Source organism: Mastigoproctus giganteus, chromosome 9 (genome assembly GCF_048544385.1).
Source record: "Mastigoproctus giganteus isolate SK-2022 chromosome 9, ASM4854438v1, whole genome shotgun sequence".
NCBI lineage: Eukaryota > Metazoa > Arthropoda > Arachnida > Uropygi > Thelyphonidae > Mastigoproctus > Mastigoproctus giganteus.
The window spans coordinates 175868677-175888594 of NC_143583.1; the positions used below are offsets into that span (position 1 = coordinate 175868677).

Sequence of the window (19918 nt, forward strand, 5' to 3'; positions counted from 1 at the left end):
TGACTTTTTCCGGAGTTAAAATTCTTGCAACAGCAACTATCCACTCTTTAACAAACTTGCCTTCAATGTGTGGTTTCAGTTTCTTTGCAATAAGCTCACAAACTTCATAACTTGCTTGTGTTACAGATGTATTTTCATGAATATGTCTTTTGAAAATAGACCACTGTCTGCATAAAGATTCTTTTAAAAATGTTAGCTTGTCTAAATGCTGAGTTTCTTTCAGTTTTTTGTATTCCTTATGCTTGGTAAAATAGTGTAGTTCAGGATTTTACTCTTTATAAACTGCAACCAATTCTTTACAAATGAAACACACACACACACACTTTCCATTTACTTCCATGAAAAAATAATTATTCGTCAATTTTTCATCAAACAGAACTTTCACTTGCAGCTCTTCTTTTATTATTGCTAGTAATTGCAGAAAGGGGTTACTTTTATGCACGTTTACAATATTGCTTAAACAGAACTAAGCAAAAGAACCATAAATGTTGCTAGCATTCAAAATTATTGCACTTAATTTGCAATGATGCAACCGACAACCAACCAAGACAAAACACTTAAATCAACACTGACTATCCATCACCAATAGCAAGACCTAATAAGACAGAACCAATGCGTGCAAGTGTGGTTTTTTTGGGGGAATAACAAATGCTAAATGCTAATTGGCTATAATAATGGTGCGAAATCAATTCATACATATTACAACTCATGATTAATATCACAAGACAAGCATTACAGCCAGAGGTAGACTAACCATAAGACTTACCGGGGAAACCCCGGTGGGCAGGAGCCCTGTGTGATTTTCAATATTGCACTCTGATCTCCGATACATTCTATTTGTTGACTAATGAAAACTAAATGCACAAAAATCGTAACAAAAATATGGTTCTTCCTTATCCACAGAAATATAGGAGTCAAGTTGTTTGAAAATGTTTTGTTTGCCTGTATAGTAGTCGCATCAATACTGTTAGTTTGTTTGATAAAAGCAGCACCACCAGGTTGCCACTGTGGCTAGTGGCTACCATACATATTGATACAAGGTAGTGTATGACTGTGACCACTGTGGTGTGGTTATGACTAGCGTGACTTCTCGGTACAGTATGTGGGCGAGGCTGTGTATAGGTTTTACAGACACCACTTAATTGTAGAATGTTAATCCCTTTAGCTCGTAATTTGTGTTAATTGGACCACCCATGAATTAAGAGTTGAAGGGATTAACATTCCACAATGCAATGGAATTGTGGTTCAATGAGGTTCCCCACCACTGATCTAGAAAAATTAAGCATATGGGCTGGGTTAAGAAATGGCAATTGAAGTTTTACACTGACAAATGCAAGATCCTGCATATGGGTAGCATTAATCCCAGATGAATGTACCAACTGTGTGGTACTACACTCTGGGTAGTGGAAAATGAAAAATACCTGCAGGTAATTGTGCAGTCAAATATGAAGTTCTCTTAGCAGTGCAGATAGGCTGTCAAATAGCTCATGGAGTTTTATCAATGATATACAGGAATTTTGCTAGTAGGAATAAGGAGCTGATTATCTCATTGTATAAGGCAACTGTCAGGCCACATCTTGAGTACAGTATACTCATTTTAAGAAGTATGCAGAGCTGCTGAAATTGGTGTAGAGAAGGGTGGTGAGATTGGTTAGGGGAACAAAGAGGCACTCTTACCAAGAAATGCTTCAGTTCCGCTAACTGCAGCATCACTTGCGAGGTGATCTGATTGAGTTGTTTAAGGCTTTGAATGAATAGAGCAATATCTTCAAAAAGACCTCTAAGGTTGGGAGAGTACATATCCAGAATTTAAAACAAATACACCAACCGTTTAATTATAATGGTTTAATACTAGAAACTAAAATGTACCAAACGATACTACACTGTAAAATGATATATGCAAAAGACTGATTTACAAAATAAATATACGATGAAACTTTAATATATAATAAAATATAAATAAAATACTTAAAATACAATAAAGATAAAAGCGATAAAACATTGACTGAAGCTTTCGGAGGCTTCCGCCTCCTTTCTCAACAACAATGATGTTTAAGCAACACATCCTTAAGTAACAGGCTCACAGCACACGTGGTTCACCAGGCGCATGCTCAATATTTCTTCCATACGATCCAGAACCGGAAGCGGCTCGGGAGCGTGGAAATATAAAACGCTCGTCTTTTGCCAGGACCACAGCTTCTAGTAGGGGGTGAAATCGAACACCCCTGTCCCTATTCATACTATTGTTCTCAGACGAGCCTATCCACAAACTCTCTAGCCACTTACGGTTCCAGACCCTATGCGCCTGGTCAGGGATGACCGCATTCACCGGGGAGACCTGATGATGTTTCTCCCAATAATGCTCAGCAATGGCGGACTTACTGAACTCTGCGGTCTGTATAGCTCGCATGTGCTCCCCCAGACGGTCTTTTAGTCGCCGTCCTGTCTCCCCCACAGTGTGTCTGAAAGTCACATCTGCACACAGCGTGACTTTCAGACATGCTGTGTGCAGCTTCCGGGTCGGAAGTTGCACACAGTGTTGTCACAGGTCAAAGACCCCATTCCTGGGGATTCCAGTAGTGGGGTCGTATATGAGATCGAATGCCCGGACTATGGGGAATGTTATTTGGGGGAGACAGGACAGCGACTAAAAGACCGTCTGGGGGAGCACATGCAAGCTATACAGACCGCAAAGTTCAGTAAGTCCACCATTGCTGAGCATTATTGGGAGAAACATCATCAGGTCTCCCCGGTGAATGTGGTCATCCTTGACCGGGTGCATAGGTTCTGGGACCATAAGTGGCTAGAGAGTTTGTGGATAGGCTCGTCTGAGAACAATAGTATGAATAGGGACAGGGGTGTTCGATTGCACCCCCTACTAGAAGCTGTGGTCCTGGCAAAAGACGAGCATTTTATATTTCCACGCTCCCGAGCCGCTTCCGGTTCTGGATTGTATGGAAGAAATATTGAGCATGCGCCTGGTGAACCACATGTGCTGTGAGCCTGTTACTTAAGGATGTGTTGCTTAAACATCACTGTTGTTGAGAAAGGAGGCGGAAGCCTCCGAAAGCTTCAGTCAATGTTTTATCGCTTTTATCTTTATTGTATTTTAAGTATTTTATTTATATTTTATTGTATATTAAAGTTTCATTGTATATTTATTTTGTAAATCAGTCTTTTGCATATATCATTTTACAGTGTAGTATCGTTTGGTACATTTTAGTTTCTAGTATTAAACCATTATAATTAAACGGTTGGTGTATTTGTTTTAAATTCTGGATATGAATAGAGCAAGCTTAATGCTGATGGCATTCTTCCTCTTGCTGGTACTATACACATGAAGTGGAATAAATTTAAATTGAAGGATGGCTGCAGAATAGATGTGTGGAAATTTTGTCTTCAGGCAGCACGTGACTGATTGTTGGAACAAACTTCCGTCTGTTTGTTGTGCAGGTTTAAATAAATTGAAAGTAGACAAAGTATTGGAGGGGATGGACAGGTAATTTGGGATTTTTTTTTTTTTTTAGCTGATTCTGTATAAGTTTGCTTTCTTGCATCATTTGCCACTACTATTTGCCATTAGTATTAACTAATATTTTAAATATATTCAATCATTTAACTTTAGCATTTCAGTTCACAAATCTAGTAACTCAGAAGTATATGCCACACTGGAGATAGGTCATTTCACCTAGGTCGTGTATTTTTAAAAGTGATTCCAGAAATTCTTTATTTTGATGCAGCACATGTTATGTGAGTAGACTGTAATTTCTGAATATTTGTTCCCTTTTGAAAGACTTAAATCCTTCAAATTTTCAGTTATTTGCAATTCAGATGTTTCAAAATTTATTTAGCTTAATATTAGTTGTAGCCATTACAGTTACAAAAATATCCCTCGAATATTTGCCATAACCAGATAATATTTGTACTTCATTAATTGAGCCCAAAAAAATATCTCATTCCTCTCTTTTGAAATTGAAGTTGCTGCCTCTACCAAACAGGTAATTTTAGACAGAACCCATTTTTATGGTATTGTGATCGTTCCCTGTTATTGGTTCCCAGCACTGCCAAGTTTTGATACAATTTGATACAGTACATACAAAACCCCAAATACAAAAGGTATTTAAACCTATAGTACTTAGCACCACGCATGAATTCATGGATGAGCAGACTGAAGATAATTGTCAAAATTACTGTATAAATATCTCACGATTATACAGTAATACTCAAGGTTTAGGCTAATTTAAAAAATCTTTTTAAAGATTTTAATTCTTTTTAAGCAAAAAAAAAATAAATAAATAAGCCTAGTACATTATGTGCAGTTTTTCAATTTAATATAAACAATTGCTTCATAAACACACACACACAAAAAAAAAAGGAAAAAAAAGTCATCTAGCAAAATACTGATGATGAAAAATAGTCTCCAAAACTGGGTCTCACTTATAACACTTTCTGCTTATTGGGGTTAGTCCTGTGAAAGTGGTCTAATAGTAGTTTACTCTGTATGTGTGTATTTTTATGCATTATTTTTTAGGTGCATTTGCTTGCATATATATGCATAAGCACCTCTTGTCTTCATAATATCTGTTATTGTTTGTTTGTTATTTAGTTTTTAGGAGCATTAGCAACTAAGGCCATATTGCTCCGGGATATGCGGTGGTCATTCCCTGACCTTTCCGCATCCTCCGTATTTGGTGGTGACAGGCTTGAACCCCGGTCTAATCAAGAAGCGTGTGCTACGCACTGCTGCTCCTTCCCACCTGGCTACGGAGGCGCCTCATAATATCTGTCTGTTTGCATGTAACAACTTGACTCTGATACTGTTACACATACATTGATACCATTACATCGACTCCCAGCAGATGGATTCTTGTGAAATTTTATATTTAGTTCTTTCAGGAACATTTGTTAAGCTATCTCAAATTTCATAAAAATCTTGGACAAATAGAAATTAGGCAATTATTTATTTATTTATTTTTTTCGATACAATTTATACGTAAAAAGATATTCCCGGATTAAATGTAGTTTTAATGCAGTACTGTTAGCTTCAGACAGTCCATGACAGCTTTGCATGCATTGTTATGCAAGACTCATGAACATGTGTCACTTGTGAAGATATATATATATACAGGCAACCCCCATATAACACAGTACTTCTACATGGTTTTGCTCTAACACGATTGATAAATTGTGGCAATCCTCGCACAACACAGTTAGAGAATTTCGGTAAACCTCGCATAACAGTATTTTTGAGCTTTTGTGTGGGGAAAACCGTTGGATGTAATTTTTCAACATTTCCACTCTTTTTGAATCCCCGTTGTTGACTCGCTAGTCAAAAAAAATATTGAGAAATCCCTGTATTTTATTTTGTTGGGAAATCCCCGTGTTACGTTCTGTACTATTGAACTTGTGGAAAAATCTAGATTTCAAAGTTTTATTGCTATTGGATAGCACACCAAGCCATCCAAAAGATTTAAGTCATCCAAATGTTGAAGTTATGTTTCTACCACCACAGTTGTACTAGATTAATACAACTTCTTTCATTCAGCCATTAGATCAAGGCATTATATCCACCTTTAACTCATTACATCAGAAAATCGTTACAATGGATTTCGGAAAAAAATTATTCCGAATCTATTGAAGTAATGGAGGCATGGAAACATTTCTCAATTGTGGACTGTATCAAAATCATAGCTTTATCGCTGAAAGTAGTAAAATCATCAACATTAAATATGTGTGGAAAAATGTATGTCCAGAGTTAGTTCATTCAGGAAATATGACTGAACTGGCAAAACAAGAATTGGTGCAATAGTAGAACTTGCTACGTCAGTGGGAGGGGAAGGTTTTGATGATATGAATACTGAAGCCCATGTGAGTAGCACAGTTGATAGAATCATCCTGCTCCCCACACCGGGTGGAAAAGACCGGAGTTTGAATCCCATCAATGATGGGAGGAATTTTTATGGATCTTTTTCACAATGTGGCTTGAGTTAGTTGGGCTCAGGTAAGGGTAGCATGGTTTTTTCTCCTGGAAACTCCAGTTTTCATCCAGCAAAACAGAAAATCGACCTCAGGATACACTCAATTTATACACAATATACACAGAGTAAAGTGGCCTTAGTCGCTGATACCCCTAAAAAAATTTTAAAAAAGATATGATTACTGAAGACATTCAAGAATTACTGGTAGAAAAAGAGGCTAGCGAAGTGATTTGGTGTAATTGGTATCTGAGGTAAAACCAAATCAATTCAGAGGATGATAACGCAGATGAAAATGCTAAACTTCCAAATTTTACACTAAAAAGCATATGGGAAAGCAAAATGTTAGCCAAGCAATTAGAATCTTATTTTGGGAATGCAGATCCTTGAATGAAAGGAGCCCAAAGTTCAAAAGGGATCTCCAAAAATACCTAGTTCCATACGATGAAATTCATAAAGATTTATCAAGCAAAAGCAAACAAATCCAGATTACTGATTTTTTAAAGAGAGCAGAAGATACACGAAATCTAGAATGTTGTATTTTTTGTTAACGAAATAGTGTATTTTTTGGAACATAACCCCCATTTATGTACTTTTTCTTAGTCCCGTATAACACAGTTTTGCACAACACAACATTTTATAGGAGCGTAGCTATCATGTTATACGAGGGTTACCTGTATATACAATGAGTGATCATTGAATTATGACCACCTACCTAATACCATGTTGGGCCACCATTTGCATGGATAACAGTTATTTGCCTGGGCCTTGGCTCCACTATATGTCTGAAGATGCCTGTAGGGATCTGCAGCCATGCTGCCTGCCTGTCAACCTGTCAGAATAAATGACGGCTGTGTGTCCATACACCTCACTTCCCATTCAAAAATATCCTACAGGTGTTCAAATGGACTGGGGCAGACGAATTTGGAGACCAATTTTGATAGATGGTACCTTCACTGTGTTCCTCAAACCACTCATGCACAGTGCAGGCCCCATGACACAGTGCATTATCATCTTGGAAGATCCTGTTTCTGCACTTGGAAAAAATGCAACATGGAAGGTGCACATGGTGCTCATAAGAGCTGCAAATAGACCTCACCAGTTGATCCATATGCAGTAGGGGTTCTGGTTCTTGCCAGCAAAACATGCCCCATATTAATCAACAACTGCCACCTGCCTGGATAGTGAGCACCACACACAATGGGTCCACGGACTAGTGTTACTGAGGCGATGGGGGTTTCCTTGGATTTGGACTCATCCAACCAGCACACTCATTTTCAGTCCTCCAGTGTCCAACCAGCACACTCATTTTCAGTCCTCTAGTGTCCAACCAGCATTTGCAAAATCAAAACTGCTAGGAAAGTTAATGAGAGCATCATTAAACTATGAGAAGATTCCCTTGAACTGCTAATGTCTTTCCAATCCCTATAATTATCTACCCCCTCTTTGGCACCACCTTTAAAAAAGTGGTTCCAAAGCAAAGGTAGATAACTATAGGCAGATGAGTTTGACTTAGGTGGATCATGGAATCAATGATTAAGGATGTCATTCAGGACCATCTTAACAAGAAAGAATGTATGGATCCCAGCATGGGTTCATTAAGGGGAGGGTTCGTTATGCCTAACCTATCTGATAAATTATATGACAGTCATTAAGTAGTTGCAGTGATGCAGGTAACAATTTTGACATCATATATCTAGACTTTAATGAAGCTTTTGACATGGTAGTTATATGGTACACATCATATATCTAGACTTTAATGAAGCTTTTGGCATGGTTCTTCAAGGAAAGCTGCTATATAAACTGGAAGAAGTCGGAATTTACTGGTAAGATGCTAATAAGAGATGGGGAGTCTTTAGGGAGATGACCTCCCCGAAGAGGTTCTGCCTAGAGGAGCCAAGTAACAAAAGGGATCATTCAGGGATCAGCATTGGTCCCTTCCCATTTCCAAATTTCATAAATGATATTAATGGGGGGGGAGTATTCAAGGAAGCTGTCAACGTTTGCTGATAGCATGAAGGTGGGAAGGGTGGTTAACAATCCAAGCAAGGCCATGCTGCTTTAAAAAGACTGATTGGTTGCATATATGGCCCAAAAAAATAGAGTTTGATGCTTCTGAATATAAGGTTACGCATTTGGAGAACAGAAAGTCTGGAGTCACATGTAAGCTGGGGGGGGGTGCTAAAAGTGGATCAAGAGGAAAAAGACGTTGGTAGTAGTTGGTAGTTGTTGGCGATGCATCGGCTTCTGTGGCCATAATGCACCTTCCAAGGTTTTTGCATTACTTTGATCCAAGCCCGCGACCTTTGGGTTGCCAGGCAGGCACGTTACCCACCCGGCTAGCCCGGTCGGCGAGGAAAAAGATAAGTGTTATGATTCAATCTGACATAGCATTTTACACACAATGCAAACAAGCAGTCAGGAAGGCACATGGTGTCCTGACTAGGATTTATTAGGCTTTTGCTAATAGGGAAAAGGCCATCATTATCTCTCTTTACAAGACAATGGTTAGATTGCATTTGGAATATTGTATTCAGGTCCAGAGACCTTGCCAAAAAAAAAAAGATAGACTCAAGAAAGGGAACCAAAATAGTGAAGAGTGCAAAGTAATGCATATATGAAGAATTGCTTAACAGATGGGAACTGCAAAGTTTGGCAGCTATCAGTTTAAGCTGTATAAGGCATTGAAATGTTGAGCAAGATGAATGAGAAAAGTCTGTTCTCTTCATGCGCAAGACACAAACCAGGGGACACAAATATAAAATCTAGGAAAAATATCAGAAGATTGGTCTTGTGAAGTTTGTTGAACACTGGAATAAGTTACCTCCCAAATTGGTGGAGGCAGTGAATGTATGTTTAAAGCAGAAACAGATGATTACCTTGCAGGAATGGAAATAGTATAAATATCCTCTATTATTTGAATTTTTAGTATTTTATTTATTTATTTTTGGCTGATCCAGAAAAAGTCTGATTCTTTGCATCATTCAGCCTTACTAATACTAAGTGTATACCACTACCCAGACCTTTTCAACTGCAATTCAGATGGCTGGCTGGCAGGCAGGCATTACAAAGCAATGAGATATATCCATAATGCATTGTTAAATATAAGACAACTTCTCATACCTTTTTGTAGGAATCCAGAAAAAGTCTGATTCTTTGCATCATTCAGCCTTACTAATACTAAGTGTATACCACTACCCAGACCTTTTCAACTGCAATTCAGATGGCTGGCTGGCTGGCAGGCAGGCATTACAAAGCAATGAGATATATCCATAATGCATTGTTAAATATAAGACAACTTCTCATACCTTTTTGTAGGAAAATTCTTCAACCCAACGCCAGTGTTGCCAACTCTTAATAATATTTCCCGCTAGCCGCATACTCAAAATCCGCTATTTTTAGCACTTGACCCGCCAAATTTTTTGAATTTTCATTTGTTTGTACTTTGTAGTGAATAAAAACAAACAAACAAATAGTATATATAAATAGTTATTTATTTTTCTGTTTTTAATATAAAATCAATATCTAAAAATCTAAATTAATTTCGAAATTCAATACCTCCTCATCATATGCTTCTTGTGTACCTATTTTGCGAAGCACTTCTTCAGGTAAAACATAATTTTTACAACACTTTTCAACTCTTTTGAGCCCATATCGTACTGATAAGATTGCATTAACCGTGCCAACACTCATTCTGTTGCGTGTTTTGTTTTTTACTAGATTTAAGTTGCTGAATATTCTTTCCACATCTGCATTGGATAATGGCAAAATTAAAATACCCAATGCAAATTCGCTAATTTCTTTAAATGGATTTTTACCGCTTGCATCTCGATATTTCGAAACTTCTGACCAAAACTTCACTGTTTTGTTGATGTTTTCCCATTGAACGAGAGTAATGTTTATATACTGTTGCTCAATTTTTTCAATTTCTACTTCAGACAATTTTAAATTTTGTAATAAATTTATCAGTGGTTCTTTTTGTTGCTTTAATATATTTTTAACTGAGATTAATGACATTTTTTCTAATTCTTTTATGTTGTCCGGAAGGCGTTGTTTTAATTTTTGATACAAATCAATCAAGAAATTACGGCATCTCTCTCTTATTGCCATTTCATCTGTTGTCGTTGTGATAAGTTTATTCATTATTAATTCATTTATTTTTCTTTCAAATTGGTAACCTAAATATTGCTTAGGGTCTAAATAATTATTAATGTCCTCTTCTATCCTTTCAATATGTGTATTTGATAAAAACATTTTAGTGGCAATCATCGACAATAGCATGTTTGAATCATGTAGTGATAATGTAGGATCGGCAGTATTTGATTCAAAAGATTTGTTTACTCTTTGTACTTCAGATAAGATAGGTTTTAAAATAAAAGATATGCTAAATTACTTTCATCTTTGAACATTGAATAAAGAAGTTCTGCAGTATAACATTTGTCAGTCAAACGAGTTATTTCAAAATGAGCTTTTAATTCAATATACTGTTCTAAAATTCTTGTTATAGCAACTTCAATGGATAACCACCTTGTTTGACACGAATGAACTATCTTTTTCGGATCTGCACAATCGTTTATGGCACTGTATAAATATTTGAATTGATTTTGTCGGCTGGTGGATTTACTAAACGCACGATTTTGCATTGCAGGAGGGTTTCTAGGAATACAACTATCGTGCTATACGAGGACTGACTATACTAAGATATTATTACACTGTGGTTATTAGAAATAATTATTACTTATTACTCTTATTACTTATTGCTCTGTGGTTATTAGAAACGTTGAAAGAGATGTCGGTAATTCGGATCGCGTTTCTTGGAAGCCAAACAAATACGACGAAGAAAAATTATCCAATGCCATTCCTTCGCTGTTTCAAAAAAAGGCGTCATTAGAATTTTTTCCACATTTTTAGATTTGATTCAACAATTTAAAGCTATGACCCAATGATCAGGTCGTTTGACCGCGAGCGTAACTACGTAAAATTGTTGGGGTTCTCCTCAGGGAAATCCAGAATAATATAAAACCGATTCTTCGCTTTATAAAAAAAAAAAAACTATGAAATATGATATCCCTACTATTTCAATTATGAATTATTTTTATTGTTAATTAAATAATTAATTGAACAATTAATTTAATATTTCTTAAATTAATATTTCTTAATATAAATGTTACATTGCCAAAATACATAAAATACATTTATACTCTTCCCGCTAAAAAATCCGCTATCCGCTATTTCATATTTTTATCCGCTAAACCTGAAGCAATTCCGCTAAATCTAGCGGGAAAACCGCTAAAATGGCAACACTGCCCAACGCTCACATCCAATTGATCCAGTTAATACATTATGTAGAGGTCCAAATTAAAAATGTTATATAATCCATTTAAAATATTGTTAATTTAACCCGATTTTCTAAAAACTAATCTTGTATTCAGTTCCCGTTATCCACTCACCACCAAGAAGGAATAGCAAAGTGCAGCTTATTCACACCAACCCACCCAAAACTAAACCAACCAGCAATAAAAAGACTGGAAACCGAAGACAATTGTCAAATTCTACTTAAAAATCTTTTTGACTCAAGAAATTTAGTCAAAAAAACTTAAAATCTTTTTGACTAAAGAAATTTAGTCAAAAAAGATTTTAATATAGAATTTGACAATTGTCTTCGGTTTCCAGTCTGTTTATTGTTGATTGGTTCAGTTTTGGGTGGGTTGGTGTAAATAAGCTGCGCTTCACTCTTCCTTCTTGGCAGTGAGCGGATAATGGGAACTGAATACAAGATTAGTTTTTAGAAAATTGGGTTAAATTAACAATATTTTAAATGGATTATATCGCATTTTTAATTTGGACCTTTTACATAATGTATTAACTGGATCAATTGGATGTGAGCATTGGGTTGAAGAATTTTCCTAAAAAAAGGTACGAGAAGTTCTCTTACATTTAAAAATATTATTTATGTAGGAAAGATTGAGCTTCATTGCTCTTATATTTTATAATCCATAATACATGTATGTGGGATACAAGACGGTGTAGCAATGGTTCATCAATCTCATATTTTAGAGGCAAAGTCCTTTCATATTATGAGTTGGCAGGAAATTCAGATTCATATTACACAATCTGTAGAACTTCACTGTCTTATAAATGAAGTGAGTATGTGAAGTGCAGAACTTCAATGTCTTATAAATAGTCTTATTTTTCCTGCTCAGAGCAGGAAGAAAAAAAAAAAAACAGACTTTACAATGAATTGCATTGGTATTGTGCTACTTTCAGCATATTCATACAGTTTACCCAGAGTTTGTTTTCTGGAAAAACCTTAAAAATAATTTCAAAATCAATGCCACACAAAAATTTGTCTATATTTAGGAAAGCATAGAAAATTATAGATTTTTATCTTCAACAAATATTAACATGGGCTCATTTATTTTCAAATGGACTTGAAGCAGGTCTAGCACTAACACTGCAAGAAGATTAACCTTTTTGAGATATCATTTATTTGAAAGTAGTGCAATATTGGTGCCAACTTACTGAAGGCAAAGTTTGTTCTACTGTGAGCATGAAGACCACTGCATTAACACTACAAAGCTTGGAATTGTTGTTCATAATTCAAGTTTAAGTTTATTTTAACTTGTCTGTGATTATTTTATACAAAAAACTTACTTGAAAAAGGCTATTCTCTTTCTAATGCTTCTTCACATCCCAGTTGTAAGGAAATTAAAGTGTTGGTTACCCCAGGGGCTCACATTTGGTGAGTATGGGCTTGGCACACCCAGGGCCTGAGCTGGATATCATCATTCTTCTCTTCCTTGGTAATTCCCTTCTACTTCTAATTCTTGTTTTTCTCTCTCTCTCTCTCTCTCTCTCTCTCTCTCTCTCTCTCTCTCTCAGGGTAATTCAGAAATTTTTTTCCTTTTTTTTTGGCTGGTGCAGCACAAGCCTCAGTCTTCCTTGCACCATATGCTAATAATAATAATCTGGTGAGTCAGTTAAGTGGTGATCAGTTAACAGGGGCATCTACTGCAAACTGTGTTTATATATAAGGTATGATCAAAAAGTTCAGGGAACTGAATTATTTTGGCAAATATGAAACACACTGACACTGGCTATCTGAAAGAATCTCCTTGACATTGTATGCACTAAATCTAATGCTTCAGCAGATTCTTCATACAGGTCTTTTGGAATTTATAATAGTTATAATGTCACACTGTTTCTTAGCTGATTTTCCAAATCTGTGACTTTAATGGGGTTTCAAGCTTGAGAAACAACAGCAACTAAAAAATCCACTAAATTAACCCCGGGGGCTCACATCTGGTGAGTATGGGCTTGGCAAACCCCGGGTCCTGAGCTGGATATCATCATTCTTCTCTTTCTTGGTGATTCCTTTCTACTTCTCTCTCTCTCTCTCTCTCTCTCTCTCTCTCAGGGGGTAACTTGGGAATTTTTTTTTTTTGGCTGGTGCAGCATAAGCCTCAGGCTTCCTTGTACCATATGGCCATTAATAATAATAATAATAATAATAATAATAAATCCAGTATGTCAGATAGGGCACCACAGTGATGAGTTACTTCACAAGAAATTCCATAATGAAAAGCATCAAGTGTGCTGGAGGGACACTGTCATGATGCAAGTACCATTTCCCTGAAGCCCACTTTTCTGGTTGTTTTCACCTAACAGTACTTTTGCAATTGCCATACAACTGTTTTATAGTATTCCTGGTTCTCTATTTGACCATGCAGGGCAAATTCATAATGAACAACGTCCTGTGAATCAAAAAATATAACCATGATCCTCACATCTGATAAACAGTCTTACATTAAGAGGACAGGCTGAAAAACCTAAAATAACTCACTGGAGGAAACCCTACTCCCACTGTTTAAAGTCATTTAACTATACATCCAACTGAAGAAGCCTTTAGAAAGTTCTTCACTCTCTGAAGATTCTAACCCAGACTCTCCAAATAAGTAACAAGTGGTTAAACTACTATATTGTTCATCACTCCATCACTGTGGTGAGATTTTAATGGACATCATCCATTATGGGGCTCTCTGGTCTCGGATGGACATGGTGAGATTATTGAAATGCTACTTGACAGAGAGAATTTGACACTATTGAACACTGGCTTACAACCATTTTCCTACTGGGTCAACTACTTTGCTTTCTGATCCTCTTCCCAACCATAGAGTGCAGTACACGACAATCCTCCAAAGTGATCACTATCTGCTGATTTGTAGCAAACCACCCATTCCAAACAAACAAAAACAAAATTTTCCAAAGCAGGCTGAAAAAATGTACCAATTATGTATCTTTTGACGATGACATCCTTGAGTCTTCTGCTATTGACACTGTCACCAATCATATCACAGCGCAGATACTTACAGCTGCAACAGCCGCCATCCTACAGTATCAAATAAGAAACCATCGGCATACTAATCACTGGTGGAATGATAATTGTAACAAAGCAAAAAGAGAAAAATAATGCAGCATGGAACACCTTCTTCAAATAATTCACCACTGCCAACCTTTACTCTCCCACTTGACTTGGAAATAGCCAAAAGAGGCTTGTACTACAGACTTAAGAAGGTGGTGACATTTTAAACTGACACGTTTAAAATATCACCACCATCAGCTACCAGCTCCTTAACAGATATACAAATCTGACTAAACTGGATTTACTAGCCCCCCAGGTTTACCCTGCCCCTAGTGGTGGACTTGGGAACCTCCCGTGCCAAACAAATAAACATGTAGGGGAGGGAAATGCACAGGCAACCAGTGAAGCAGCTTAGATGAAAAATATCAATAAGCCAGCAGAAAGGGGATGCAATGCAGAATGAATTAAAGGAAAGAATAAAAGAGTACGAAAGACTGAATGAATGAGCTGGGCACTGAATGGTAAAGTAAAATAGGAACTGTGGTAAAAGGGAATGAATGTTAGTTTTGGTGAGATAGAGAGTGACCCACCAAGGGAGCAAGAGAGAGTGAATGAGTGTTATGGTAAATGGGAGTGAGTGAAGGAATGAATGAAATTGGCTGCAAGAATACATAGTTAACAATATATTTATTAGAAATACTAACAACAACACACACTGTACCCCTCTGGCTTCAGAGGTGGACTAGCCATAAAACTCACTGGGAAAACCACAGTGAGCCAGAGACAGACATGATTTTGGCCATAAACACTAGGATAAGGCCGCTGCAAGTTTTCCCCAGTAAGAATTTTTGACTGAGTCTGCTCTGCCTGGCTTGCAAGATCTGCATCCGGGCTGCACTTTAACTGAAAAGTATTAGTAAGTTGAAGTGCCTGGGGTGAGCAGTGCAGTAAGAAAGAACTGAGTAAACGAGACAAATTCCAACAGAATAAATGGTGTCTGAGTGTGAAAGGGTGCAAACCAAGATTGATTAATATAAGTGCTATATTTACTAACCCTTAGTCTCTTAGCTACTTAATTTTAATTATTAGATATTTAGTATAGTAAGTACACTACACACCACTGCATTACCCCCCCCCCCCCATTGTGAGAAAGAAGATGGATGTATGGAAAAAAAAGTTCGTCCTATGTTGGAGGGGGGGGGAGAAACTTAACTTCCACTCTAGCGATTGAATTACCGTACAATTCAATGCTTTTTGCTAACACTTTAGTATGCAAGTTATTGTTATGTAGTAATTTGATTTGTTTAATTAATATTATTAGTTTGTTTCCTACGTCACAAACAGAAGAAGGCTTACCTGACCAGCCATGGAAAACTTCCCTCGAAGAATAAGTTTAAAAATCACAGCATCCTGTTCAGCATCAAAAGGGAATGTACCAGTCAGCAAAATGTAAGTTATAATTCCGACGGCCCATATATCCACAGCACACGTGTACGGTCGTCGGGCTACGATTTCTGGAGCGATGTATTGGGGTGTCCCACAAACGGTGTGCATATATGGGTTTCCATTTGGCTTCCTCGTACTGGCGAACCCAAAATCAGTAATCATTATTTTTGAATCAGTGCCTGGGTGATAATAGAGCAGATTATCAGGTTTCATATCACGATGTGTAATACCTAAATTATGCAAGTAGTTCACTCCGCTTAACACCATCTGAAGGACTCTAACTGCATCTCCTTCTGTGAAATAACCATGGGATTCTAAACGATCAAGTAAATTACCACCAGTTGCCAGTTCCATCACCATGAAAATTTTATTGTTTGATTCAAATACTTCAATTAATCGAATAACATTGGGATGATTAACTCTCCTCAAAACAGAAAGTTCTGCTTCGAAAACATCACGACCCTCAGGTGCTTCTATCATCTTCAGAGCATACGGCTGTTTCGTAATTCGATGCTCCACTCTCGCCACTCGACTGAATGTTCCCTTTCCAATTACTGCCTTCACATCATATTTTGCTGTAATTCGAGGATCATATACATTTTTGCGACTATACTCTAAAATGCCTGATTTTTGAGTCATCACATTTCTTGAATTATTTTTTCTTGAATTTGGCCTTCCTCTGCTTGACTTAGGCTTACCGCTCCTCCGTGAATCACTGCCGTCTCCTCCGCGGTTTCTGCGTGTTCGTTCTCTACCACCTTTAGTGGATCGCCCTTTGACAGTACTAGATTTTGATGATGCCGATGGTTTAAGGTGTCGATTACTAGGCAGACCTAACACTGGTTCAATTTTCATTTCTAATTCTTTCAAATCTGTTTCGCTACCTTTGGAAATCTTACTATCTTTACAACCCATTACTTCAACATTACAGGGTTTTGAATTTCCATGTTAATAACGGAAAACTACAAAAAGTAACATATAAACACACACACGTTGGCAGCGATATATTTACATGAAAGAGTATATAAGTAATCTCCGAATGGTTCCAGTTTACATCTGAATATGCAGTTATCAGATTATACATGTAGGGTTTTGTGTGGTGTTTTCTCTGCATCTTCTACATTACATTATTAGTAAGAATGAGATCTATTTATGGATTCCCACTTATTGAGCTTCAATACAAAACTAGTGAAGTAACTCCAGATTCAGTTTCCCGCGCTCCGCACCACGCATACATCATATCTTATCACATGTAATGCTTGATAATCATTAAAAATGAATTACGTTCTTTCAGTTGTAATACACATTTCATGTGCTCACATCGGGCGAAGAGAGTAACAAAATTGGAAGGGAAGCAACCCTGGGTGAATTGTAAAGATTTTTAATCCACTGCACAAATCCAACACTTACTTTCAGCTTCATGCCATCCACAAGAATTTACTTTCCAACTCGGACATTTCTGTCGACTGCCCAACATTCTCGCTACTGACGCGCAAACGGCGCAACCTTGCTGACCCTAACTGCAACTGAGAAATTCTTGGTTCGAGAGTATGTGCATTAAATCGAATTTTAGTGAAAACGCACCTCTCAAACTCGAAGTGTTAGAATTAGAATGTTACACAGGTTGGCCTCTTAAACAGTACACACACACACACACAGCATTCTATATAATACAGATTAAAAAAAAAAAAAATAGCTATTGACTGGTTCAGATTCGATAACGGCCTCGTGGAACGTGCAAACACAGAGCAGTCCTTCGCTACTAGAGTAGTAGGTGGGAAAAGACACAAGGATGCATCAGTGCAGTAGAATAGATGTAATCTGTGGAACAATACTACCTCACATCTGACCCTACTACTCAACTCGCCCGACGAGAAGTGTGCAAAGGAGAAAAATGCTTTTACGAGGAACGAACTCAACCCAGATTTCATAAAAGGCACTTATACTTGCTCTGCGCCTTGTGTACTTAATTTTTTCCACCTGTCCTGCCAGTGAAGCCTAAATTGCTACGATGCATGCCAGGGTGGATGAGGAGGAAATTAGTAGAAAGCGATTCCCCACTACTTGATTCAGAATACTAATTGTTATTAGTACTGTACTGGGAACACGATGCAAGGAAGCAAAAGCATATATAGCACTAGCAAAAAAAAAAAAAAAAAAAACACTTCGAAGTGTAAAAGGCAGAGGGGGGAAGTTAATGTGAGGCAGGGCGGACTCAAGGGTATTAAAAAATTATTATTATTATTATTATTTTAGGGTTGCCCGTAATTTGTGTCTGTAAATTGCGTATGTTCTATGGTTGATTTGCCTGTTTTGCTGGACGAAAAACCCCAGTTACTGTGGAGAAAAACCTTGCTATCTACGCCTGAGACCAACTAACTCAGCCACGGAGTGAAAAAAGCCCATTAAAGTTCCTCGCGTCATCGACGGGATTCGAACCCAGGCCTTTTCCACCCGGTGTGGGGAGGATGGTGACGATACCACTGTGCTACCGCGCAGACTGGACTCAAGGGTATATGGCACCTCTAGGCCACATTAACTGATGGCGCCCCCCTCCCGCCGATTTTCATTTTTTAGAATGGTTAATTTTACCAATTTGCGCCAAGGTTTAGGGGACACCAATTCCCCTAAACCTTGTCGCCCCTAGACCAGTGTCTACTTCGCCTTACTCTAAAGCCGGCTCTGATGTGAGGTGATTCCCGATTAGTTGACCAGATCAGGGGTTTTAAAAAAGTTTGTTAAATTGTTATTATTACTATTGGCAACGTGATGAAAGCAAATGCTTAAACAGCAGCACCAAACGAAAAAAATAAAATAAAATAAAAATAATAATAATAATAAATAATTTGTCCATTTCTGCCAATAATTACATTAGGTGGAGATTTATTCTCACAATCACTTATTGATACTGATAACAGTATATTATTCTGGTTAAATTTCCAAATTGAATTTCATTAAAGTAAAATAACATTATTCGGTTAATATCCAGTATGTGAGGATTACCCATGGATCTGTGCGAGAGCGATTCCTAGCTATTTGTAGCTCCGACCACTGCTTCTCAGTGATTGGCTGCTAATCACCGCAGTTTTCTGTTGTGGTGAGCACTGTTTTGCAAACAAATGTAGCCAGTATATGTTTCTTCCGTTTTTGCTTATTAATCGGATTAAGCAAACCGTAGTGGAAAAAAAAAAAAAAAAAAAAAATGGTTGGTTACATTATATGACTTTCGGAAGGGATTCAAGCAAAAAAAAAACCAAAAAAACCCACCATTAGATATTTTTGCTTTTGCTCGAATCCTTCCCGAAGTCGTACAAAGTACCATAACTTTTTTTTACTCAGCAGGTAGGTTAAACTTAAATATACCGTACTTGAAAGAAAAAAAAAAAAAAAAGTTAGGTTATATTACTTTATACGACATTCGGAAAAGATTCAAGGGAAAAAAATAATACCATTATGTTTTTTTTCTTTTTCACTTTTGCGAAATAAACCATCACAAATGAAACGTATAAAAGAAATTAACGGTAATTAATAACGTATAAAATACATCCGAACACAAAAAACGAGATAGTACATCAAAAGCAACACATTACAAATAAATGAGCTATTTAAGCCGTTAATTATTCACCTGTCTACCAATCACCGAGAAGCAGTGGGCGGAGCTACAAATAGCCAGGAGTCCCTGTCGCAAATATATATATATATATATATATATATATATATATATATATATATATATATATATTTTTTTTTTATATGAAAACCGCAAACACGAGAGGTACTGGAACCTATAGTACTTAGTACCGTGCTTGGGTTGGGGGTTGAGAAGAAGAGAGAAGATATTTGTTGACATTAAACTTGAACTTCTGTAGACTGTAATTTTCGGAAAAGAAATAAGAAAGAAGGTTGTTCCAGAAAACGGCAGTTAAATGAATAAATGAGGAAGATGAAAAGTTGATTCTGTGAGTTTGAAGTTGTTCCAGAAAACGGCAGTTAAATGAATAAATGACGAAGATGAAAAGTTGGTTCTGTGAGTTTGAAGTTGGACAGCAAATGGATGTTGGCTGGTGGCGGCACGTGTTCAGACTTTTTTGAAAGAGAGAGCGGGAATTATAGAAGCCCATTCAGAGGAACAGTG

General features: G+C 37.1%; 1 protein-coding gene across 2 annotated transcripts in view; it reads right to left on the reverse strand.

Annotated features, from left to right (window-relative positions):
- Positions 1–17287, reverse strand: part of LOC150080901 (serine/threonine-protein kinase H1 homolog) — a 95737-nt gene extending 78450 nt beyond the window's left edge. For both annotated transcript variants that reach the window (XM_090381227.1, XM_090381226.1), the window contains exon 1: positions 15694–17287. In XM_090381227.1, coding sequence (XP_090237353.1) covers positions 15694–16698 — 1005 coding nt within the window. In that variant the 5' untranslated portion in view covers positions 16699–17287. The remainder of the gene's footprint in view (positions 1–15693) is intronic.
- Between the last annotated feature and the right edge of the window lie 2631 nt (positions 17288–19918).